The sequence below is a fragment of the Geotrypetes seraphini genome, chromosome 8, assembly GCF_902459505.1.
Source record: "Geotrypetes seraphini chromosome 8, aGeoSer1.1, whole genome shotgun sequence".
NCBI lineage: Eukaryota > Metazoa > Chordata > Amphibia > Gymnophiona > Dermophiidae > Geotrypetes > Geotrypetes seraphini.
This window is the reverse complement of record NC_047091.1, coordinates 160,892,949-160,920,050: the sequence shown is the minus strand read 5'-3', so window position 1 is coordinate 160,920,050 and position 27,102 is coordinate 160,892,949. Positions and strand designations below refer to the sequence as shown.

General features: G+C 46.0%; 1 protein-coding gene across 17 annotated transcripts in view; it reads left to right on the top strand.

Moving 5' to 3' along the window:
* The window catches only part of ATXN2 (ataxin 2), a 735,162-nt gene that overhangs the window by 61,208 nt on the left and 646,852 nt on the right, over positions 1–27,102 (top strand). For all 17 annotated transcript variants that reach the window (XR_004540365.1, XM_033955181.1, XM_033955177.1 and 14 more), the window contains exon 2: positions 23,826–23,859. Coding sequence is in view for 16 of the 17 variants with exons in the window: in XM_033955181.1 (XP_033811072.1) it covers positions 23,826–23,859 (34 nt within the window). In the remaining variant the exon portion in view is untranslated. The remainder of the gene's footprint in view (positions 1–23,825; positions 23,860–27,102) is intronic.

Below are 27,102 nucleotides of genomic sequence, written 5' to 3'. Positions count from 1 at the left end.
GCTAAATTTTATAAGACATTTTGAACGATTTTGATCCCCCCATTGTTGCAATTTTTTAATACTTTGGTAGATAGACAGGAGCTGCCTCGTTCATGGCGATTAGCGGGTATAACTCTGATACTAAAACCAGGTAAAGATCCGATATCCTGTTCCTCTTATAGACCTATTTCACTACTAGATGTGGATTACAAATTATTCACTAAGATTTTAGCTGAATGATTACAAATATATATGCCACATCTAGTGGTTGATGATCAATCTGGATTTGTACTAGGTGCCAGACTTTTGATAATATTCGTAGAGTCTGTCATATATTATATCAAGTTGGTGGTGGAAATGATTCAACTCTTTATTTTGGGTATTGATGCCGAGAAGGCATTTGATAGGGTTTATTGGCCCTATCTATTTCAAGTGTTAAAAAAATTGGGATAACTGGAACTTTTCTACATTGGCTTCGACTATTATATTTGGCTCCTCTCGCTTCAAATAATATTAATGGAGGATATACTGAATGTTTTAACTTGGGGAGAGGGACTCGTCAAGGATGTGCTTTGTCACCTGTTCTTTTTGCACTAGTTATGGAGCCCCTTGCACAACTGGTGCGACAAACCTCAAATATCTCAGGTATAAGCTGTGGTGGGTTAGAAACTAAAATACTACTATTTGCAGATGACACTTTTTACAAAATGAGATCCCTCTACCTCGTTGAAGGCTGTAGTAGAAGCTCTCACAGCTTTTGGACGGATGTCAGGATTTCGGATAAATATGTCTAAGTCAGAAATTCTAGATCTTACCTTGTCAGATTTAGATTGAGGATGGATTTCTAGTAATTGTTCCTTCAAATGGGCACAACAATCATTACGATATCTGGGGATCAATTTAACAAAGCATGTAGAATTGTTATGTGCTGCTAATTATCTCCCTCTCTTGAAATTGATTTGGCAAGATATTGAAAGGTGGAAACACTTAAATATTTCCTGGCTGGGAAGAGTACAAGCAATAAAGATGGCGGTTCTTCCGAGGTTGTTATTAGAGAATGACACGGTGGCGGTTTACCCGCGGCCACCGCATTTAAGCCGCGGGTCACCGCCGAAAACGGGGAAGAAAACTAGCAGTCGCTGCGGCGACGGGGACAAGGCCATTCACCGACCGCGGAAACGGTGAATAGATTTGTCCCCGCAGGCCAATGTCCCCCCTTCTAAGAACCGCTATTTACCCGTGTTTCACCGTGTTCGTGAACGGGTGTTAGATTTCTCCGCCGAGTACACATTTTCCCCAGAGACGCCAAGTCCCGACACATTCGGTTGCCCTCACGCTCCGAGCACCCCCCCCCCAAGGACCCGGGACTCCCTTTCCCTTTCTTTCTCTCGCTCTTCCTCCCCCCCCATAGCACCACATCCCCCCCTCCATCTCAACCCCCACCAGCCCTACCTCCGAACTTGTTTTCGAGATCGCCGGCAGCAAACAGCAATTTATACAGGTACCTGCGACGGCCCCGGAGCTTTCCCTCTGCCGCGCCCGCCCTCCCGGAAACAGGAAGTTCCGTCAGAGGGGGGGGGGAGGGCGGGAGGCGAAGCTGCGTCAGAGGAGGGCGGGATGTCGGTGCGGGACGTCTTCGAGGTTGGGTTTTAGGCGAGGTGTAGGAGTTGTCGGTGACAGCGAAGAGTACGAAGGTAGGATGTGGGGAGTTTGATAACGAGGGAGAGATACCGGGCTGCAAACGGGGGGCAGGGAGAGACATGGTGGACCGAGTAGCATGGAATGAGGGAGGGAGAGATGCTAGACCTAGGGGGAGGGAGGATCTGGATTGAAGAGGGGTGATTAGTATGGAAACGTGTAGAGGCTGGGGATTAAGAGGGTGAGAGAAAGTTAATTTCCGGACTGTCCAGCGCCGTAGTTCATACTAGGCCTTGCTCCTGTTCAAATAAAGAATGTAAACTTGAGAAGCGTCTCCTGTCTATTCAGATGCACCCAAGTTTACGTGCGCATGCATGAATGCATTTGCCCATATATCACTGTATGGTTCCCACACTTATTGTGGCTAAATCTGTACGTGCAAGACTTTTCTATGTCCCGTAGCTTTATTTTACGGTTTGGGGGTTGGTTTGTTTTTGCAATTTAGAATACACAATTATTTGTTTTTGTATAGTTTTTAAGTAATATTAAACAAAGTTTTAAAGTTTTAAAGTTTTACAGAATGTTTCCTTTAAACGTAAATAAAGAAAATTATATAAAATCGTACCCGTTTGAGGCTTTTATGTATGCGACGGTGACGGTGACGGGGCGGTGAATGGGGTTGCAGTGGCGGTGACGGGGCGGTGAATGGGATGGCAGTGGCGGTGACGGGGCGGTGAATGGAATGGCGGTGACGGGGCGGTGCAGAGGATGGTGAGACGGTGACGGGGCGGTGACGGGGACCAATTTTTTCACCGTGTCATTCTCTAGTTGTTATATCTATTCTCAGCCTTACCAAGCCTTTTACCTAAAAAATTATTTTCACAGTTAGAGCGGTAGATATTCGCTTTCATTTGGCACCATAAAACTCCAAGAGTTTCCCGAGCTATGATGTACCAACCCAGGAAACAGGGAGGAATGGCAGTACCACAATTTCAATATTACTATCAAGCAGCCCAACTGCGATATTTAGTTAATTGGAAATGGGATAGTAGAAAATCTTGGGTATGTATGGAACAGGAGATACTGGGAGGGCCTCCACTGTGGACGATACCTTGGCTTCAACTCTCGCAAATCTATGTAATAGCTCAGAAGTCTAACCCGATAATACGACATAATCTTGACTTATAATAGGTAGGCGATACTACCGGGATAAAAATTACTTTATGGGGGCTGCTATTATATATATATATTCAGGACCGGATTTAGATGAAAAGAGGCCCTAGGCTATTCCACTTATGAGGCCCTTTCACCTCCCATTTTTAAGTTTGTAAATTACATGAGAGATAATAAAATACATCATTACTGTGATATATATCAATATGTTAAATGAAACATGTTGTTATTGGTACTAACCTTTATAAAAAATGTGACATGGATAATAAATAAAAAAAAGTCAAGAACACTTATTTGGACATTTATTCTCAGCACCATATATAGTACTTATAACAATAACTAATTATCAAACATAACACACAACATTGCCCCTTCCTATGTCCATAGTGCCCCCAGTGCGTCCTTCCTCACCTCACCCCCATCGTCTGATGCCCGCCTGCCTCCCATCTCCCTTCCATTGAACACCCCCCATGCCATCCTGCCTGCCTGCCCCCCCACCCCCCCTCCGATGTCAGCCTGCCTGCCTCACATCCCCCTTCCACTGAACCCCCTCCCCCCGATGCCAGTTTGGGCCGCCCTGTCCTGACGGATCCACGTTTTGCCTCTCTCCCCGCGGGGCTGGGCTTTGCCCAGCTGTTTCCGGACTGACGTCTTTCCCTCACCGATCCTCCTCTCAGGGCGAGAAAAAGAAAGGGAGAAGCCAAGTCAGCGCCCCGTTGCGGCCGGAGCTGGTTCCGATCCCGAAGCGTAGAATTTCTCCTTATTTTCGGTTCAGTGTTTTAGTGTTCACTGTTTTTAGAATAGTGTAATTTTAATTTTGCTAACAATTTGAATGTAGGCCCCTCTTGATCTTGAGGCCCTAGGCTGAAGTCTAGTTAGCCTATAGGAAAATGTATGTATGCCTAATTTTACTCCAGGAGAAGTGATGTGGCCTTTCATCTTTGGGGAAAGAAAGGTCTTAAAACATTAGGCCAATTGTTGGAAGATGGTGAAATTGAATCATTGAGAGAAGAGTATGGCCTTGCACTAAGTGATCTATTTCATTATAGACAAATTGAAAGTTTTATTAGAAAAGTAGTTCTAAAATAATTAGTTGTTGTAGAACAATCGGATTTAGGGAAGGCTATGATAAAAGAGAGTGGGCGAGGAAGTATCACTAGATTATATAATGCACAATTGGAGCATCTTCATCCCCCTTTGAAATATAAATGTTGCTGGGAAAAGATTATAGGCAAAACTTATTCTGATAAGGAATGGTTTAAAATATTGCATTCTCTTTTATATGGTAACTAGTCTTTAAGCTCGTTACATTAACGGGTGCTAGAAAGCAGCCCCTTTTCCCTCTCCCCCTCCAGTTCCTCCCTAACTTTCTCTCCGTAGCCTCCCTTCTGTCTTCCCCCCCTAAGCAAAATGATCTGCCTCCCAGCACACCCCTCCCCCCGAAGCAGCCCCCTTTCCCTCTACCCCTCCAATTCCTCCCTGACAGTGTCTCCTTGGTCCCTCTTCTGTTTCCCCTCCCAAGCAAAGCTGTCTGCCTCCCAGCACACCCCTCCCCCCCAAAGCAGACCCCTTTCCCTCTACCCCTCCAATTCCTCCCTGACTGTCTCTCCGTGGCCCCCCATTTTGTCTCCCCCCCCCAAGCAAAGCTATCTACCTTCCAGCACACCCCTCCCCAAAGCAGACCCCTTTCTCTCTGCCCCTCCAGTTCCTCCCTGACTGTGTCTCCGTGGCCCCCCTTCTGTCTCCCCCCCAAGCAAAGCTGTCTGCCTCCAAGCACACCCCTACCCCAAAGCAGGCCCCTTTCCCTTTCCCGCTCCAGTTCCTCCCTGTCTCTCTGTGGCCCCCCTTCTGTCTCCCCCCACAAGCAAAGCTGTCTGCCTCCAAGCACAGCCCTTCCCCAAAGCAGGCCCCTTTCCCTCTCCAGCTCCAGTTCCTCCCTGTCTCTCTGTGGCCCCCCTTCTGTCTCCCCCCCAAGCAAAGCTGTGTGCCTCCAAGCACACCCCTCCCCCAAAGCAGACCCCTTTCCCTCTTCCTCCCTCTTCCTTCTTCCCAGTTCCTCCCTGTCTCTTCGTGGCCCCCCCGATTTTCTCTTCTCGCGGTCTTGCCAGCTCCCCTAGTCCCTTGCCGCCGCCGCCACCCCCTTCCCTTCCTGCGGTCGACAAACCTCTTGGCTCCATCAGCGGCCGCAGCACTGTAAACACGCTGCTTCGCGGCCTCTACTGCTCCGATTTGCTCTTCCGTGTCCCTGATGACGTCATCAGAGAAACGGAAGAGCAAATCAAGGCAGTAGAGGCCGCGAAGCAGCGTGTTTACAATGCTGCAGCCGCTGCTGGAGCCAAGAGGTTTGTCGACCGCGGAAAGGGAAGGGAAGGGGGTGGCGGCGGCGGCAAGGGACTAAGGTAGCCGGCCAGACCGCGAGAAGAGAAAATCGGGTGGGAGGCTCAACGGAGATTGGGGGGGAAGGGCAAAGACGACGACGAAGACTGAGACCTTGCTTTCTCCCTAGCTCCCAGTGCCCTACCGGTCTGTACACCGCGATCTGGAGAGCAGGGAGTGCAACGGTTGTGGCTGGCAAGCAATAAGGCTCGGGACTCGCGCATGCGCACGTCTGCAAAGCCACGGACATACATCTCACGGATCAGGGATTTCAGATCACGCAGATCTGAGTGCGCACGCGCGTCTAGCGTTTTATTATATTAGATATAGCCAGTAATATGATAGATAATGGATACAAGATGTTTTTCTGTTGGTACTATACACCAGCACGATTGCGAGCTATGTATGGAAATGGATTGGATAAATGTAGGAGAGGATGCATGGAAGTAGGCACTTTTGAACATATTTGGTGGCATTGTACTAAAGCACAGATTTATTGGGATAAAGTAATTTCCTTTATTGAGTAAATATTGGGCATTCCGATCCCTAAGACCATGGAATGCTGCCTTTTGAATAAGGGGCTGGACGTCCTGCCCTTAAAACATCAGAAATGGACACATTTGATAATGACAGCAGGTTGACTTGTTCTGGCATCTGCCTGGAAACAGTTAGATTTACCAGATCTGCAAGTACTATTGGTTAAAGTTCAATACATACAGCAGATGTCTAAATTAACTGCTCTTCGGATAAATCAATTACAGAATTATAATACCATCTGGAGTGCTTATGAAATTTGGAATAACTCCCAAAAAGATAGTCCCAATTGATCTTTTGATATATGACCTTATGCCCACATCTTATAAATTCTCCTGCACACTTCTTTTCACTGGGGTGGGAGGGGGAGTAGGGATGGGAGGGATGAGATTTATTAGGTATCATAGATTATTTAAAGTTTTTAGCATTTGTTATGAAATAAGATATAAAATGAGTCAATTGTTTTGTACACAACTGTATAACTTAGATTGTTTTTAATTGCATTATTTTTCAATTTAAAAAAAATACATTGAGTGAAAAAATATTTTCTCTGGTTTGTTTTGCATTTACTACTTAGTAGCTTCATTGCATATCCCCTAGTCCTAGTATCTACCGGTTCCACACAATACAGAATTTTATAGACCTCTATCATATCTCCCCAGAGCTGTCTCTTCAAGGTAAAAAGCACTAGCTGCTTTAGCCTTTCCTTATAGGGAAGTTGTTTCATCTCCTTTATCAATTTAAAAAAATCGTGTTTTGGTTGTCCTGGGATCCCCCACCTGAGAAATCCTGAAATTTCTGGTTTTGGGTTCTTACTTTATCCCAGGACAAGCAGGCAGCTATTCTCACTAATGGGTGACGTGATCCAACGGAGCTCCGATGCGGACGCCTCACAAGCAGACTTGCTTGAAGGAAACTCGAAGTTTCGAGTCGCCCGCACCGCGCATGCGCGAGTGCCTTCCCGCCCAGCTTTGGGCGCATCTCCTCAGTTCTTACTTTTCTGCGGAGCCGAGAAGTCCGTCTTCGACTCTCTGTGCGAAGTTCCTTCACTTGTGCCTTCTTAAGTCCGCGGTTTTGGGTTAATTTCTCACAATCGCTGATTTTCATCATGTTTTATTTTTCAAAAAGAAAAATTTCTTCCATCCGTTTGACCGGGCAGGCCACGTGGCCGCAGCCCCGCGGCTTCGATCTTGCGGCGGAGCTCTTCCGGCCTATGTCCCAGCCTCCTCCTGGTTTTAAAAAGTGTTCCAAGTGCCAGCGCGCGATTTCACTGACGGACCCTCATCGACGCTGTCTTCGTTGTCTCGGTCCTCAACACGTCCCGAAATCGTACCGGCCTTGCTCAACACTTACAGCCCGTGCTTTCAAGCGTCGTTGCATTCTGTGGGAGCAGCTATACAGCATGGAGAATTCGATGGAGCTTTCGGCATCGAAGGGTGCTTCATCATCGGCCTCTCCCGAGGCTCTCCAGGCTTCCACATCTTCTGCTCCGAGCCTTATCAAACCTGCCTCGTTTGTACCTGCTCCGTCTTCGACGCAGGCTGCGATGCCTTCCTCTGTCTCTTCAGGTCAGATAGCGCAACAGCCCATTCCCCTGGTGGTGCTCAAAGTGCCCAAGGCTTCCAAGTCCAAGCACTCTCACACTGCCTCGAGGGAGCACAAAGCCCATGCAGGTGGTCCCATTGGAGACGCGGATCCATCCTTGCCGGCTTCGTTCCAGACCTTACTTAAGAAGCAATTCATTCAGCTCTTTATCACAATGGGGCCGAAGCTTCTCTCTCAAATCCAGCCTGGGCACGTGGAGGTCTCCCGCGAGGTCGAGCTGCCTCCGGTGCCTCAGCAGTACGCACACTCTCTACAGGGAGCAGAGTCTCTGTGAGTGTCTGGTCTGGCATCGATGCATGCATCGCAAGGAGCAGGGTCTTTGCCCATGCCTCCATTGGAACTTATTCACTCGATATAAGTAGATTCTTTGCGAGTGCCTCCATTGGAACCTATCCATTCGATGCAAGGGCTTGAGTCTTTGCGAGTGCCTCGTGGTTCTTCCAGTCAACCACCTCTGCTTCGATCCACTGCTTCCAGCCCTCTCCACTCTCTGGGGGCCTCAGCGAAGACACATTCACCTCGTTTATCGAGGCCTGCTTCGAGGCACAGCTCGCATCATCGATCGAGGCATTCTTTGAAGCATTCATCCAGGCATGCCTCGCCTCATCGGAAGCAGCCGTTTCTTCAGTATTCCCCACCGGCTACTTCGCCTCCTCCACTACCGGATCTCGAGGACACGATGGGGTCTTTTTCTCCATCTAGATCCCCGTCCTCATTGGATCAAGAGGCCTCGACCTCCTCAAGCCCCTCTTGAGGCCCTGCTTTGGCTGACCAGCTGTCTTTCTCTTCCTTTCTTCGTCAGATGGCAGCTGATTTGGACATCCAACTGGACATTGGGTCCAAATTTTCAAAGGAGTATCTAGAGACCATGCAACTCCCTCAACCTCCTGCTGAATCCCTCAAGCTTCCTCTTCATAAGCTCCTGGATCAGACCTTTGTCCGCTGTCTGGAGACCCCCTATTCCATCCCTGCTGTTCCGGGAAATTTGGATGCCAGATACCGCACGGTTCATCATAAGGGGTTTGACAGTGCCCAGCTATCCCAACAATCCCTTTTGGTGGAATCTTCATTGAAGCGGTCTCACCCCTCCCAGGTATATGCCACTGTTCCACCTGGCAGGGAGGGCAAGACGATGGACAGGTTTGGCAGGCGCATTTACCAGAACTCTATGATGACGTCCAGAGTTCTCAATTATAATTTTCATTTTATTACCTATTTTGAATTTTTCCTGTCTGTCCTTCCCAAGTTCATGCCCTACTTGGACTCTCGGGCACATTTTGAATACCAGGAAGTCCTGGCTTCTTTGTCCCAACTTCGGTTGCGACTGATGCAGTCCTCATACGATGCCTTTGAGTTATCTGCTCGGGCTACTGCTTGCTCGGTGGCCATGCGACGCCTGGCTTGGCTCCGGACCATCGACATGGACCCCAATCTGCAGGACAGGCTGGCTAATGTCCCATACGCTGGTACTGACCTCTTCGATGAGTCCATTGAGGCGGCAACCAAGAAGCTTTCGGACCACGAGAAGTCTTTCCAATCTATCCTCCGTCCGAAACCCAAGCCAGCCCCTCCTCGTCCTTCACACCCGCCTTTGATTTTCCAGCGGCGTTTTCCACCTAAACAGGCTCCTGCCATCCGTCAGCCTGTTAAGAGGCAGCATCCACAGAAGCAGCAACAGAAGCCTCAGCCGTCTGCTGTCCCCAAGGCTCCTCAGCCTTTTTGACTGTCTCTCTCACAGCATAACATCAGTCGTTCTGCCTTTCCCCGTTTTTCCCCCTATCGGAGGTCATATCCATCATTTTTACCACCGATGGACGACTATCACCTCCGACCTCTGGGTCCTTTCCATCGTAAGGGAGGGATACTCTCTTCAGTTCCATCAAGTTCCTCTGTAACATCCTCCAAGAGAGTATCCTTCCTCCTCTGCCCAGACCGCCCTTCTTCTTCAGGAAGGTCAAGCTTTACTGCATTTCCGGGCTGTCGAGCTGGTTCCTTTGGCTCAACAGAACAAGGGTTTTTACTCCCGGTACTTCCTTGTTCCGAAGAAGACAGGTGATCTGCGTCCTATTTTGGATCTCAGAGTGCTCAACAAATTTCTGGTCAAAGAAAAGTTTCGCATGCTGACCCTGGCATCTCTATATCCCCTCCTCGAGCAGAACAACTGATTATGCTCTCTGGATCTCAAGGAGGCCTACACACACATTCCCATTCATCCGGCCTCCCGTCAATACCTCAGATTTCAGGTGGGACATCTTCAATACTGAGTGCACCCTTTTGGCCTAGCATCGTCACCCAGAGTCTTTACCAAGTGTCGAACCATGGTCTTCAGGAAAGGATTCCACGTCTCAGGGAGTCGTCCTGGCGACTCAGCGCACTATCTGGTTCCTGCAGAGTCTGGGGTTCGAGATCAACTTTCCAAAATTCCATCTACAGCCCTCCCAGACTCTTCCCTTCATCGGAGCTGTTCTGGATACTGTACAGCTCAGAGCGTTCCTCTTTCCACAACATCTAGAAGCTCTTCTCCATCTTTGTCATTCAGTGTCCTCTCGCCTGTCCATCTCGGCGAGACACATGATGGTTCTTCTGGGCCACATGGCCTCTACCGTACACGTGACTCCTTTTGCCAGACTTCACTTCAGAATTCCTCAGTGGACCCTGGCATCTCAATGGACGCAGGTTTCCGACCCTCTGACTCGACACATCCAGGTCACTCCTGCTCTGACACAGTCTCTTCGCTGGTGGATGCTCTCTTCCAATCTATCCAGAGGATTACTTTTTCACATGCCCCCCCATGAGAAGGTGCTCACGACCGACTCTTTGACTTACGCTTGGGGGGCTCATCTGGATGGTCTCCATACCCAAGGCTATTGGACCAGTACGGATCAACAGTGTCACATCAATCTCCTGAAACTCAGGGCGATCTTCAATGCTCTCAATGCTTTTCAACCTCAGCTTCACGACCGTGTAGTCCTTATTCGCACGGACAACCAAGCCGCCATGTATTATATCAACAAACAGGGAGCCACGGGTTCAGCCTCCCTCTGTCAGGAAGCTCTGAAAGTTTGGGATTGGGCGATTCGCCACAACACTTTTCTCAAAGCTGTCTACATTCAGGGGGCGGACAATGCCTTAGCAGACAACTTGAGTCGTCTCCTTCAACCTCACGAATGGACTCTCCATTCCACACCCCTTCATCACATTTTCTCTGTGGGGAACGCCTCAGATAGACCTCTTCTCAGCCCCCCACAACTTCAAGCTGCCTCAGTTCTGCTCCAGGATCTACACTCCTCTTCGCCTCGAGGCGGATACTTTTCTTCTAGACTGGACAAATCGCTTTCTGTATGCGTTCCCTCCATTTCCTCTCATTCAAAAGACTGGTCAAGCTGAGGTCCGACCATGCCACCATGATTCTGATTGCTCCTCGGTGGCCCAGGCAGCCTTGGTACTCCCTTCTACTTCAACTCAGCAGCAGGGAGCCCTTCCTTCTATCAGTGTTTCCATCGCTGCTTACACAGAATCAGGGATCTCTGCTTCATCCCAACCTGCAGTCTCTCCACCTGACAGCTTGGTTCCTCTCAATGTAACTCCTCTCCAGTTTTCGCAAGCTGTGAGGGATGTTTTGGAAGCTTCACGGAAACCTGCTACTAGACAATGCTATACCCAAAAATGAACTAGATTTTCTACTTGGTGTTTTTCTCATCATCAGGAGCCTCAACATTCCTCCTTATATTCAGTTTTGGATTATCTTTTGCACCTTTCTCATTCTGGCCTCAAGTCTACATCAATACGAGTCCATCTGAGTGCAATTGCTTTCCATCAGCCGCTTCAAGGGAAACCTCTCTCTGCTCATCCTGTGGTTTCCAGATTAATGAAAGGACTATTCCATATCAATCTCCATCTCAAACCGCCTCCAGTGGTTTGTGACCTCAATATTGTTCTTTCTCAGCTTATGAAACCTCCATTTGAACCTATTGACAAGGCTCATCTGAAGTATCTCACTTGGAAAGTTGTGTTTCTCATTGGCCTCACTTCTGCTCGTTGAGTTAGTGAGCTTCAAGCATTGGTTGCGGAACCGCCTTTTACAGTGTTCCATCATGATAAGGTGGTTCTTCGCACTCATCCAAAATTCCTTCCTAAAGTTGTCTCGGAATTTCATCTCAATCAATCCATTGTTCTTCCAGTGTTTTTTTCCAAAGCCTCATTCTCATCCTGGAGAATCAGCTCTTCATACTCTGGACTGTAAGCGTGCTTTGGCTTTCTATCTAGAACGCACCAAATCGCATAGAACTGCTCCTCAACTTTTCATCTCCTTTGATCCAAACAATTTGGGACGTCCTATCTCTAAGAGTACCATCTCCAACTGGATGGCGGCTTGTATCTCTTTCTGCTATGCCCAGGCTGGATTATCCCTTCACAGTAAAGTCACAGCCCATAAGGTCAGAGCAATGGCAGCTTCTGTGGCTTTCCTCAGATCTACACCTATTGAGGAAATTTGTAAGGCTGCCACTTGGTACTCGGTTCATACCTTTACTTCTCATTATTGTCTGGATACTTTCTCCAGACGGGACGGGCAGTTTGGCCAAACAGTATTGCAAAATGTATTCTCCTAAGTTGCCAACTCTCCCACCATCCCACTTTGGTTAGCTTGGAGGTAACCCACTAGTGAGAATACCTGCCTGCTTGTCCTGGGATAAAGCACAGTTATTTACCGTAGTGGATGTTATCCAGGGCCAGCAGGCAGCTATGCTCACATCCCACCCATCTTCCCTGGGTTGGCTTCTCTGCTAGCTATCTGAACTGAGGAGACGCGCCCTACGCTGGGCGGGAAGGCACTCGCGCATGCGTGGTGCGGGCGACTCGAAACTTCGAGTTTCCCTTCAAACAAGTCTGCTTGTGAGGCGTCCGCATCGGGGCTCCGTTGGATCATGTCACCCACTAGTGAGAATAGCTGCCTGCTGTCCCTGGATAACACCCATTACAGTAAGTAACTGTGCTTTTCTGTTCCTGGGCTGTTTGTGGTGCTAAAATCGCTGCTGCGGTGGCCATCTTGGATTTCCCAATTTGAATTAAAAGTCTTTTATTCAAAATTCTCAATATTCATTGTTTTATTTCTCAAATACTGTTAGGATGAACTCCTCAAGGTAGGATACTGTAGATTCATGTCCTGTTTGCGGTAGATTGTTATCGGAGGACCATCTGTGTTCCATGTGTCGCACAGCATGTGATGGGGGAGGTAGCATCTGCCTTACCCCCTGTCCTTACAGGGGGTTCTGGTGTCAGTCCATCTGAGGACCAGCAAAAAAACCCAAAAACTCCATAATTGTGCTGGGGAGCAGCTAAAGTGCATCCCCTGCAAGACACATCCATGTTTTTTGGCACCAAAAGTTGTAAAAGCTCTAAAAACTCAAAACAGGAGGGGGTACAAATGGATCGATTTTTCACTCTGTCAAAAATTACAAAGATTAGGAGACACTTGATGAAGTTACAGGGAAATACTTTTAAAACCAAAAGGAGGAAATATTTTTTCACTCGGAGAATAATTAAACTCTGGAACGCATTGCCTGAGGTTGTGGTAAGAGCGGATAGCAAGCTCAAGTGATAAAGGATATAAGATGAATTGAAGCGGTCCAGAGAAAGGTGACAAAATGGTAGAGAGTTTGAGCCAAAAGGTTAGGGCTCTTCAGCTTGGAAAAGAGATGGCTGAGGAGAGATAGGATTGAAGTCCACAAAATCCTGAGTAGAGTAGAACGGGTACAAGTAGATCGATTTTTCACTCCATCAAAAATTACAAAGACTAGGGAACACTCGATGAAGTTACTTTTAAAACCATAGGAGGAAATATTTTTTCACTTGGAGAATAATTAAGCTCTGGAACGCATTGCCAGAAGTTGTGGTAAGAGCGAGTAGCTTAGCTGGTTATAAGAAAGGTTTGGACAATTTCCTGGAGGAAAGTCCATAGTCGGTTATTGAGAAAGACATGGGGGAAGCCACTGCTTGCCCTGGATCGGTAGCATGGAATGTTGCTACTCCTTGCGTTTTGACCAGGTATTATGGACCTGGATTGGCCACTGTGGGAACAGGCTACTGGACTTGATGGACCATTGGTCTGACCCAGTAAGGCTATTCTTATGTTCTTAAGACTTTCCCACAGAGATCATCCATATGATGTTTCAGGCATATTTGGTTCTCCTTATCCCTACATAACATTGATAGCACTTACCCAGCTCTGAACTCACTACTGAGGGTTACAGACGCAATAGAACAGAGGGGAAGAAAAACACCCCCTCCTCCCCAACCTCCCTTCTCCTCTCAGAATCTCACACCTCACACCAAACACCAATCTGCAGATTCTCCTGCACCCTACAAAAATTCACTATGCCCCCCAATTTTTCTACAAGCGTACTCCTACATTTACTGCTCTTCCTACTCCTAACCAACAGAATAACAGAAGGATATCATACACCCTCTATCCCAACCTTAACAGAATCCCTTAGGTTCCCTCTACCTACCAGAAAACTATACTCGCCCAGAAACTTGATAGACTGCTCCTCACTCAACCATATCAGCATACCAACCAGCTGGGGAAAAAGACCACCCCCAAAACCAAAATCAGCATACCACAACTATCATCCACAAACCAAAGACAATCTCCTCCACTCCCCAAACACACAACACCTCACTATCCTGTGCATATATGAACATCAGATCATTAAGCACAAAAGCAGACCTTATTAAGGACTGGATAATTAAAAAACAACTAAGCTGCCTATTCCTATCCGAAACCTGGCTAACCTCAGAATCTGATCCCACCATCACAGAACTCTGCCCATCAGGTTACAAAATAGAACTGATCTGCAGAAAAAAAAAACGTGGTGGAGGTCTAGCCATCATACTCAAAAACAACATTAATATAAAGACCCTAGACAAACACTCCACCCCCTACCTAGATCTCCTAGCCTGTCAACTATCCGATGATTCTCTCATAGGAACATTAACATGCATCCTCTGTTACTCAACACCAGGAAAATGGAATGAAAACAAACAAGCTCTCGAAGAATTCATTTACCAGAACTCCATAACATCACCTCATAACCTACTCCTAGGAGACTTAAACCTCCATCTAGAAGATCATACCTCTAATCAAGTAATACATTTTCTCTCATACCTCAAAGCACTGAACTACCAGATCCTCAACCCCCAACCCACACACGAAAAAGGCCACCAACTAGATGTCGCTGCTTACATGACCCAACACCCTCACAAACCCAAAATCCATATCTCAAATGGGACCTGGCACCCCTCTCTCTGGTCAGATCACTATAAATACACCTTTAACATCAACTGGCCTCAAAGCCTTAACAAGCAACCTCCAAAAAAAACCTCCTTCAAAGCACGCCAAAAAATCGAATCCTCCACATTCTGGGATAAAGCAGACCACGCCATCAACAACCTAGCCCCCAACGAATTTACATCCCAATGGCGAACCATAAGCGAAACCATCCTGAATGAGCTAGCCCCAGAAAAACTAAAATTTAAAATATGCAGACCTTCTGATAAATGGTTCGACTCTGAACTTGTCCAAGAAAAAAAGCTCTGCAGACAACTTGAAAGAGACTGGAAAAAAAATAAGAGCTCAGAACACTCTAAAACAGCATGGAGAATTCAAATAAACCAATACAAAACCAAACTCAAGTAGGAAAACCTACTACTCCAAAATGATAGGCACCAAAACCCCAGACACAAAAAAGCTATTCAACCTAGTAAAGAACCTCACTGACACCAAACCTTACCTTGCCACTCAAGGAATCCACCCACCGACAGCAATCCACCTAGCAGACCATTTCAAAAACAAGATCACCAACATCAGAACCGCATTCATCAACACACACACCCATCTCGAAAAGATAACAAACCCATCAACAGGGGAAGCCATTGTTGCAGACAGAATCTGGTCCAACTTCCCAATCCTTATTTGGTCGGATATGAACCGACTATACAATAAATACAGCCATGCCTCTAGCGACTTAAATAATTGCCCCACCTACCTGTTATCAAACGCTTCCATCACATTCAAAACCAACTTTATGCTATGGATTCAAACCACATTGACAGAAGGCCAATTCCCACAAGACCTAGGAGAGATCTTAATCACCCCAATCATGAAAGATCACAAAGGCCCAATAGACAGCCCCGCCAACTACAGACCTATCGCTTCAATACCAATATACGTTAAAATAATAGAAGGTCTAGTAGCTCAATACCTCACTAACTACCTGGAAAAACACAACTTACTCCACCCCACACAATCAGGATTTCGAACTAACCATAGTACAGAAACACTACTTGTCTCACTTCTAGATACAGCCCGGCAACACATCAGTAAGGGAAAAAAGATGATGTTAATACAACTTGACCTCTCCGCAGCATTTGACCTAGTTGACCACACCTTATTACTACAAATACTCGACACCATAGGGATCTCAGGCAAGGTCTACAATTGGTTTCAAGGGTTCCTCAAATCAAGAACCTACAGGGTAAAGTACAATGATATCAAATCAGAGCCATGGGCAAACCCCTGCGGAGTTCCACAAGGATCACCACTCTCACCTACACTCTTCAACCTCTTTCTCTCCTTCCTAGGAGCCACTCTAGATAACCTAAATGTCACATCCTTCAGCTACGCAGACGACATCACCATACTCCTCCCCTTCGACCCATCAGATATCACCACCACAACAAAGCTGGAAACAACCTTAGATACAGTAGAAAAATGGATGATGGATCACAAACTAAAACTAAACTCAGAAAAAACAAAATTCCTCTTGCTCGAACAGGCAAAAACGCCTACCATCACAGAACTGAAAATCAAAAACACCAAATACCCAATACAACCTGAACTAAAACTCCTAGGAGTTACAATAGACAGATGTTGCACAATGCAGTCCCAAATCAACAAGACGACCCAGAAAGCTTTTCTAACCATGAGAAATGTACGTAAAATCAGAAAATTCTTCAACCCAGCACAATTCAGACTAATTGTCCAATCTGCTGGACTACTGTAACTCCCTCTATCTTCCTTGTCCAGCCACTATGATAAAAAGACTCCAGACCATACAAAACACCGCCCTCAGACTGATCTACTCACTCAGAAAATATGATCACATAACAACTGCCTTCTTAGACTCCCACTGGTTACCCATACAAGCACGAATTCAATTCAAATTCCACTGCCTATTATTCAAAGCGTTACACGGCACCTCCCCTTCCTACCTAAACAACCGCTTAAACCAGATCTCCACCTCAAGACACAGAAGAACCCCGAACCCTTTTGCCTTTCCCCCACTCAAAGCCACACTACGCAAGAAAATGTTTGACAACCTTCTGGCAACACAAGCAGCAAAACTCAACCATTCCATCTCCAATCTGCTGACAACATCGGACGACTTCAAAACATTCCGAAAAGAAATCAAAACCCTGCTTTTCAAAAAATTCATCCAAATATCTTAACCCTTCTTCACCTACCTCAAGATATCACTTCCCCAAATAACCCACCTAAACACCGTCCAAGCAAACAGACCCCTAAAATAGATGGTAATCTTACCTACTCTAACTATATTCTCTTTGTCTATATCACACAGTTTGGCACTATCATTTTACTATCCAACCCCTAAATCCCCTTAGGAATCTATCCAGCTATCTCTCCTCTGACAAAAAAAAAAAAAATTGTATCTTCACTGGAAAATGTCCAGTCAAATCTTTTGTAATCCGCCTTGAACTGCAAGGTATAGGCGGAATAGAAATCCGTAATGTAATGTAATAAAGGTTTGGGCATTCCATCCAATCTTTTGACCTGTTAGCGCCATGGGGCTCTTACCCCAAGATTATGCACAGTTGGGGGACAGTCCACCTACGGACGATTCTGATGATCCAGATGCTGTTTTATTGCTTTACTTTTTCTGGCAGGCATTTCTACAGTGGGTGATGATGCTGCAGTCACATATCTACAGAACCCCGATCTAGGGGACACTCGGGATCATGGGGAAGACCTCACTGTGCGGAGACTGTTCAAGTTTTCAACGTTGATAGGGATGATCTTGGAATCCCTTCATGAGAAAGTTAGAGATTTCTCAGATTTGGCAACGCAGTGCTTACTTATAAATAGCACCAAATCTAAGTCTTCCTGACCATCTGGACATCACTAAGATGCTCACAGATCACTGGGAGGTGAGGTGCCTGAGGGCCCTTTTTATGTGGCAAAGGCTAAGACTAAGCTCTATTCGATGGCGGATACCTTTAATCAGCTTTTTGTTTCCCCAAAAGTGGTTTCGCTGTTGGCACAGGTTACTAAGCCTATGTCTCCTCCCAGTGAAGGTGGTGTGGTATTGAAAGACGCCCAAGACTGCAGGATAGATTTTGTGGTCAAACAACTTTTTGATTCTGCGGCCTCTGGTTTGAAAGTGGCTGCAGCTGCATCTTTTGTGCCAGGGCCCGTAACTCCAAGCTGCGTCATGACACTTATTTTTGATGAGGATCTTCCCTTTTTGATAACTGGAGTGGACAATGTGGCCGATGACCTATTTAGGGTGGTTAGCAAGCTGTAGATTTACTCTGTCTTCTCATGCCGGATGCTGTGGATCAAATAATAGGGATTCCTCGTCCAAAGCGACCCTCGGTAAGCTGCCATTTAAGGGTCAGTTACTGTTCGGTAAGGGTCTGGATGACCTCATGGCTAATGTACTAGACCATATATCTAAGTTCTTGTCGGACAGCAGATTCCAGTCTTCTAAGAGACTGGGGCATTCTACTTTTCATATGGCCAAGCGTTACCGCCAGTATTCCGGAGGTCCCTCGAGCCAAAGGTCATTTCAAAGTGCCAGACAAAGTTTTGGGGGATCTCATGCCCGCAGTGGCATAGTAAGGGGGGGGGGAAGTCTGCCCCGGGTGCTATCTTGGTGGGGGTGCTGGCATCTGTCCTCTCCACCTCCCTGCTCCTTCCCCGCCCCCTACTATTTTTTATTATTTATTTATTTCTAAAATTTCTTAACCGCCTATAACTAAGCGGTTAACAGCATAAAACATTTACAGTGATTCAAAGAACATATAACGATATACCGCACATGCATGTCCCTTCCCCCATACCTCTTTAACATTCCCCGTGCGAACAGCAACCCTAACTTCCTGCTCGTGCTAGCGTCTGCTCTTCCTTTGACGTCACTTCCTGGACCTGTGCCTAGGAAGTGACATCAGAGGAAGAGCCAAAGTTGGCGTGTGCAGCAGGTTGGAGTTGCTCACGCTGGGAATGTTAGAGGTATGGGAGAAGAGAAAGGGCGTATGTGCATGACAGGAGGAGTGGGGAAGGAGCGGTTGGGAGGTTAAGAAGAGGGCGGGGAGTGGCGCCACCGCTTCAGGCACCTCTCACCCTTGCTACGCCACTGAGTGTCCGCAATCTTTGGGAGCCCCCTGTATCTTGACCGCAAAGAAGCTATTATGTTGCCATGCCATCCTCCACACGTTGGAGGGAAGCTCTTTGCATTCCTGTAGGAGTGGCCATAAATCACCACAGAAAGCTGGGTGCTGGACATTCTACAGAAAGGATACAAACTCGAGTTCTAGCATCCTCTTCCAAATGTGCAAGTGGATTATCTCAACCACCAAACCCTGAATCCAGGGGGCAAAAACCTTTTGCATGTATAGTGAAAAGATGGGGATGGCTGACATTCCACTTGGTGGCATTGGTGTCCAACAGAAAAACAACTTGGTTCTTCAGCCAACGTCACGAGCCAGGCAGCAAAGGAATAGACACTCTGGTCAAGCTGTGGTCTCAGGATGACCTACTCTATTCTTTTCCTCCATGGCCCATGATAGGACATGATAGCACAACTTCTCGGAGCACACCGAGGTCGGGTTATTCTCATAGTGCCTGATTGGTTGAGGCATCCAGGGTATGTGGATTTGGTTCGTCTGTAATTGGATCGCTATCTCAGACTTCAAGTTTCAAGTTTATTTAAATTTGATAAATCGCCTATTACATACTAAGCGAGTAACAGTAAAATATAAGATAGATCTAGAATTCATTATACAGCTTTAAAAGGGGTTAAAAACAGACTGACAAAACAAACAGACTCAAATACATAAGGGAAGGAAAAAAGAAAGGGAGACAGTTACAAAATTGATATTATTCAAATGAAAAGGAAGGAAAGAGCCAAATAAGGAGAGAACATGAGGAGTGGGATTAAGATTATTTAAAGATTAAATGCGTCTTTAAAGAGAAAAGTTTTTAAATTATTTTTGAATCTGCTGAGATCTTTAACTTCTCTTATATATAAAGGCAGGGCGTTCCAGGTCACTCGTGACTCCTCATGCAGGAACCAATAGCCATGCAGGATCTGGATTGCTTTTTCTGGTCCATTGGCTTTGATCTTCGGGTTGAAGGTCCATTGTTCCATCCCACTCGCTTCCTGCCGGCTGTTCCAGCCAGTTTAGCATGCCAGTATTTTATCGGCCGATTATCAGAACAGCTCACCATGGTCTTTTCCGAGCTTCCTAGCAAATTCCAGCTCTGCCCTGCAAATGAGGTCATTACTATAAAATGGTAGTAAAATAGGGACATTAATATTTAAATGATCACGATTCTCTATTATTGCAGGGTGATTCTCTAACCTCATAGTACTACATTTGTGGCAGAATTTTCCAGCATGTTCTGAGCTGTCATAGCCTTACTTTTCCGGTCAGTACTTGAGTGCTGATTGGTTCAGGCACCGACAGGAAAGCAATGTTTTACAGCTCAGACTCCCCCCACCTGCAAATAACCCCCCCCTGATTAGTCCGTCTATCCTACTGGTACCCCCAGGGCTGTTCGATGCCCCCCCTATTTGGTAGGAGGGATGCCCACTCTCTCCTCCTAATGGCATCCCCTGACAACTCCCTGCACCTTTAAATTGAAGGATGGCAGGAGAAATGCCCACTCCCTCCTGCCGCTGGGACCCCCCAGCACCCCCCCCCCCCTGAAAACCCCTTTGCTCCTCCCCCGGTACCCTGAAATTGAAGTACAGATAGAAGGATGCCTACTTTCTTTGGCCTTCGGGCCCACCTCTTCAAAATGGATGACCTTCCCCTTCCAGGTTCATCCTGGAATGCACTAGGAGAGGGTCTAAGGCCCTGATTGGCTCTGGTGCCTAAGACCCTTCCCCTGGCTGGTACATCCTGGGATAAGGAGGGTCCTTAAGGGCTTGAGCCAATCAGGGCCTTAGGTCCCTCATAGTGCATCCCAGGATGCACAGGGAAGGGGAAGGCCTGCTTTTTTCAAGAGGCGGGCCTGCTGGCTGAAGGGAATGGGCATTCCTCTGGCTGTCCTTCAGTTTCAAGGTACGTGGTAGACCCCGGTGTCAGTAGGGAGTAGGCATCCCTCCTGCCATCCTTCAATTTAAAGGTACAGGTGGGGGCAGTAGGTTGTCAAGGGCGGGGCGGGTGACCCTGATGCAAGAAGGAGTGGGCCCCAAGGCACAAGGGTGTGTGGGGCGGGAGGGATCCGGGCAGTGGCGACCAAAGCAGGAAGGAGTGGCCATCCCTCTTCCCGATCTTGTACAGGGTGTCAGGTAGGGGACATTTGGGATCTGGGCAGCTGTGGGTGAGGGGGGTGTCAGCAGGAGGGGGACTTTTGTTTCTGCTGCTCTCCTTGCCAGTCAATCAGCTGAGCTGGCAGGACTTGGGAAGACCTGCGGCTCAGTTGATTGGGGCAGGGAGAGCAGCTTTGACGGGAGGAACTGTGCTTAGCGTTTGCTCTTCTCGGCAAGCACCAGGTATAGTTCCTCCCTCCATTTACAAGCAATTCTATGCACAAATAGCGTGCATATAATTTGCAAGCTGTTATGCTGAGATTCGCCCATAAAAATCAAATCACTCCCATTATGGCCACTACATCGATTTGCGGGATTTTAATGGCAAGTTTTGAGAATCTAGCCCTGAGTTTCTTTAATGAATTCCATCTGGCCCCATCACTTTGGGCTCCTTTTACTAAGCTGTGGTAGCGTTTTTAGCGCATGCAGTATTTTAGCGCGCGCTAAACCTCTGCACTACGCAGCTAGAACTAACTCAACTCAAGGCATTTCAGCACGCGCTAAAACCACTATCGCAGCTTAGTAAAAGGAGCCCTTTGTCTACTTTTAGTTTAGGTAGCTCATTATGAACACAGTCTTCTGAAAATCGGCCATGGTCTACCACACATTCATTCTCATTAGCATTTGTCTTCTGCGGTTCCTTCATTAATGAATATAGAACAGAAATATTTGCTAAGCAGCATGGTGATTAAGAAATTGAACTGCCTCATCCCTTCATCTGTTCCTGATCAGATATACAGAAAGCATAGACACAAATTTGTATACTTCCATCTGTCTCAGTCGGCAGTTGTGGCTTCCATCTCCTTCCAGGTAGTGTTTCCATTGCATAGATTTCTCTTGAGTATGCTTTTCCATGTCCATTTTGATATTCCTAATCTCTATCCAACGGTTGATCTTCATTTCGTGTCCCCAAAACTATTCTGCGCAAATGTCCCATCAATCTATTAATCTCTCCCCCCCAAAAAAATAAAATTACAGCAATTGCTCCATCACTCTGCAAATTGGCCCTCACGCCTTGCAAACTAAATTTATTTTGCCAAAACCAGTTTCTGCAACTGTCTCAGTGTTTGTGTGCATACACACACATATAGAGGGGCTGGAAATAATTTAATGAGCCATGCTCTGCATGCTTTCCCTATTTATTTTTTACAAAGCAATTCATAAGGACTTCTGGATTCATTTTGAATAGCAGATATGGGGGTCAAAATAAATTAAAACAAATCTTTGGTATTTACTGGTTCTGCAGTTATTTGTTGTAGTTTTTTTGTAATTGATGACTTAGTTCTTCTTTATCTCAGAGCAATGAGTAAATATATAGGGGATCCTTTTATTAAGATGTGCTAATGGATTTAGGGCTAGATACATAAAACACATTCACTAAGACACATGCACAATATCTGTCCCCATAAAAAAAAAAAAACACGCGAGCCGAATCCTCGCTCCAAACAACCCCTGGAACCAAAATAGAGGCAGGAGGGATGCTTACACCCTCCTGCTGCAATGAGCCCCCCCCTCACCAGCCAAATTGCCACCCCCTGCAGGACCTTCACTCCCTGTATTTCGATAAAAATCGGCATGAGGGATGCCCACTCTTTCTTGCTGCCGCAACCCTCCCTCCACCAGGACCCCCTGGAACTAACCTCTCCCCCCCACTTTACCAAACATTGACAGGAGTGATGCCCACTCCCTCTTGCCACTGTATGTGCCCTGCCCCCCCAAACCACCTCCGAACCTCCCCTGTACCTCTAAATTATGATGACAATAGGAGGGATGCCCAGTTCCTCCTGTTCGCCACTTACTCTTCCTGGTGCATCCTGGGATGCACTGGGAGGGGACTAAAGCCCTGATTGGCTTAGATGCCTAAGTCCCCTCCCATGATAAGGACCATAGGTGCCTGAGCCAATCAGGGCCTTAGAATCTTCCCTCCGTATCCCAGGACACACAGGAAGGAACTTGAGGCTCTGGCTCAGATGCCTAAGGCCCCTCCTCGTACATCCCAGGATGCACCGGGAAGGGGAAGGCCCACCATTTTGGAGTGGTGGGCCTGTTCGAAGGAAGGACTAGGCAATCCCTCCTGCTGTTGTCATAATTTAGAGGTACGAGGGGGGGCAGGGGGCATCTGGAGATAGTGGCTATCACTTCTGCTGATTTTTGATAAAGTGGAAAAGGGGAGAGGTTAGTTCGAGGGGGTCCTGGTGGTGGTGATGGGTCATGGTATCAGAAGGGAGTGGGCATCCCTCCTGCCTCAATTTTGTTTTGGGGGGTCATTGGGAGTGGGGGGGTGGCTTAACTTTTTTTTAATGGGCCAGATATTGTGTGTGTGTGTGTGTTACACACACAGAACATCTGTGCCCATAGGAAAAAACCCCCCCAAAAAAGGGTAGACCTGTCGGTAACACAGTTACCGACAGGCCTTTTGGTTTTGGGGGGGCGTCAGTATTATCGATCCGATTCTGGCATGCAATGTTAGGCCAATGTTAGGCCTGTTTTTAATATTAATGGCCTCATTTTAATAGTACTGAGGTTGATTGCATCCCAGAATCGGAGTATGTACGACCACATGGAAAACCACGTGGTGAACTGTTTTGAGAATCAGGTTGGCAGTCAAACTGTTTTAGTGACCATCAGTATACGATTGGAGAGTTTTGTGCATCTAGCTAAGAACTCCATTTTATATAAAATAAATCTTCTTAGCATTTAGTGTGTGTTAATTGTTAACAAATCCACTAAATCTACTACCACACCTTGGTAAAAGGACCTCATAGAGTTTATACTGGATATTACTGAAAACAGTTATTTTTATGGTCACATGCCTCTTGTTCACCTATTTCTAACATAATGTAATACAGTTTATATGAATGTCACATTTAAAAAATGATTTTTAGTATGTTTTACTTATTTCAGAGGTCGTAGCAGTGGAAAAGGGCCATCTCCATCTGTAAGTCACTTTTTAAAATATTTTTTAGAATTAAGTCTCTGAGCATAGTTTGTATATTTAAATATTTAATATAAAACAGGTGCTCAAGGTTAAAACATTGGTTTATGAAACCAGGAAAATGAGAATACTTTTGTATCCAGAATTTATAATTGAATATATTGATGATTTGATTCATATGAAAAAAGAAAAGTTGGAATGGATTTAAAAGAAAATTCTCATGCTTGCCAAAAGAAAAGTTCTAAATACTGTATATAAGCTGGACATGAGCCCTTCTCGTTGAATACTTTTATTTTGTAATTTTTTTTATATAGGGTAGATAAACTTAATTCACAATTGGCTCTCCTTCCGCTCTTACAGTGTCCATTTTGGGCACCAAGGGACTTTTGAAAGTCTGCCCAGGGCAAGCAAACATTTTGCTGAGTAATGGGAGCCTTTGAGATTACTTGAATTGCTAGAGTATTGCACTGTGAATTGCTGGAGTCTTAGATGGCCAAGGTTACAATCTTCTGGTGCATAGAAGTAGATTATGATGCCAGCTTGTTTTCCGTATGCCTAAATGAACAGATTAGTCCAGCAAATTACTTTGAACTTTAAACTGGTTTCCAGCCAAAAAGGCATTGGTGCCAACTGGATGTTATAAAAGTTGCGTTTTATGTATTAACTGTTATCCCAGGACAAGCAGGCAGCATATTCTCACGTGGGTGACGTCGTCCACAGAACCCTGGTATGGACAACTTTAAAGGAACTCAAGAAAGTTCGCGAACTGCCCGCACTGTGCATGTTCGAGTGCCTTTCCGCTTGATGTAGGCTCATGGTACCTCAGTTCTTAGTTTTCTGTGGAGCTAAGAAGTTGTGTTTCTAAACGTTGTTCAATTTTTGCCATTTGCCTTCCTGCTCATGTGTTTTTTTTCTTCTAATTTTCTCTTCAGTCAAGAGTACTTATATAAAAAAAAAAAAAAAAAGAGAGCGCAAGGGAACTTTTTTTTTCTCTTTTCCCCTTGTGGGCTTCGGCTAGCTAGGCTGTTTCATTTTTCCTCAGCCATTGAGTTCAATTTGGCGCTTTTTCTGTCGATGTCCTTTCTGTTATCGGGTTTTAAGTAGTGCTGCAGGTGCCAAAGTCCAGTTTCCATCATTGACCCTCATAGTTAGTGCCTTGGCCCAGAACACCGAGTAGATTCTTATGCTCGATGTTCTACCCTGCAGAAACGTTCCATTAAGAGCCGGAGACTTCAACAAGAAAAATTGTTCGGCTCCAGCATGGAAATGGAGAAGACGTCACAGCCTTCCACATCGAATATATCGATATCGACTCCAGCATTGGGAGACATCGTTCTGTCTGGTAAGCTGACTAAGAAGCTGCCAGCTTCCCAACAGGTCTAGTAGGTCACTCTTGTATCAAGTCCCTTGATGCCTACTAAGCGACAACCTCGAAGTGTGCATCCTCTTCAAGGTCACCTTCTCTGAGGCAAGATGCGGCACTGATTGTACTGACAGAAAGGCCAGAGGTACCAGTGCTTTCATTCTATGAAAAGCTCAATGCTCTTTTCCAAGTGAGTGATATGTTCAAGCTCATTACTTCGACATTGACTCCCTTGGTACTGGTCCAACCTGAGCATAAGGCACCAGGTCCTGCGGTACTGACACTGGCTCTCCAGTGGGTCATCAACGTTCCACGCTTAAGAGTAGACCACATCATCACAGGTCCAGTTCTCCATCGAGGCCCCACTCCAGTTTATCGAGGCATCGTCATTCTTCCTCGCCTCGATGCTCCAAATCCAGCATGCATCATTCCTCTTCAAGAGCTTCTAAAAGGAAACATTGTTCTCCTTCACGGTCTTCCAAATGTAAAAGAGTGTCACGTCAGACATCATCCTCGTCATCGGATTGACACCTGGCTCGGTTCAAGCATAGACGCACTTCACCTAAGCCCTTTTATGACTGACTTGCAGTCTGATTCAGCTGAAGACTTACCTGGGTCTACAATGGAGGCTTATGATACTACATCAGAAAAGTTTCCACCAAGGTCTAAATACCCTACTGAAAGACTTTCATTTACCAAATTTATTCACCAGTTGGGCAAGGAGTTACCAGTCAAACTAGAAGCTGACTCTGCCTACAGTGCTGAATACTTGGAGGCCTTACATTTGATGAGCGTCCTAAAGAACTTTTCAGACTACCTTTGCATGGTATACTCAAGGAGACTTTTCTCAGGAACTGTGAAACGCCCCTAACCATTATAGTGGCTCCCAGAAAATTGGACACTCTATATAAAATAATTTCTTCTCCAGGTTTTGACAAACCACAGCTTCAGTACCCGTCTCTAGTGGTAGAGTCGACTTTGAAAAAATCTACTCCATCGAAAATCTATGTCTCAGTGCCACCAGAGCATGAAGGACGCACTAAGGACAAATTTGGGCATCCCCTGCACCAAAATTCCATGCTAGCGAACAGAGTTCTAAATTATAATTTCTATCTTTCTTGCTATATAAAGCACCTTGTTAAGAAATTACCTTTTTTGATAGATACATTCCTCCGCAACATTTGCAGGAATTTCATCATATCTCTTGCACCCAAAAAAATACGATCACATCTCACCGCTTCTAAAGAGAGCTCACTGGCTACCTGTTGCACATAGGATAGGTTATAGTACATAAAACAATTAATGAAAAAACGCCTGAGTTCATATACAAACTATTAATACCGAATACACCATTGTGTGCACTACGATCTACTGACCAGCAGTTATTAACTGTACCTTCATTAAAAATAATTGGTAAAAGATGCTTGGAGATCTTTTCTGTCACAGCTCCCCAGCTGTGGAATGCTCTTCTTTCAGAGCTAAGAGAAGAATAATTACTTGACTGTTTTAGAGGGAAACTGAAAAGTCATCTATTCAAAGATGCATTTTCGATATAACCTCCAAGTTACTTACCCCCTGTTTTACGAAGCCGTGGCAATGGCCCCGAAGCCCTTTAAATCTCTATGGGCTTCGGGGACATTACCGCAGCGCGGCTTTGTAAAACAGGCCCTTAATATTGTTATTCATAAAGCAAGAATCTAGCCTCTCTCTTTTAACCCTCCCTAATTATCCTTAAATATTTTTCTTTTCTTCAACGATTGTAGTTCCTCCCCGCCTACCCTTCATGTTCTGGTATGTCTGGTGAGTTTTATTTTATATCTGGTGAGTTTTATTTTAGCCCTGTATAATTTTATTTTTATATTTTGCATAGAAATCTTTGAATA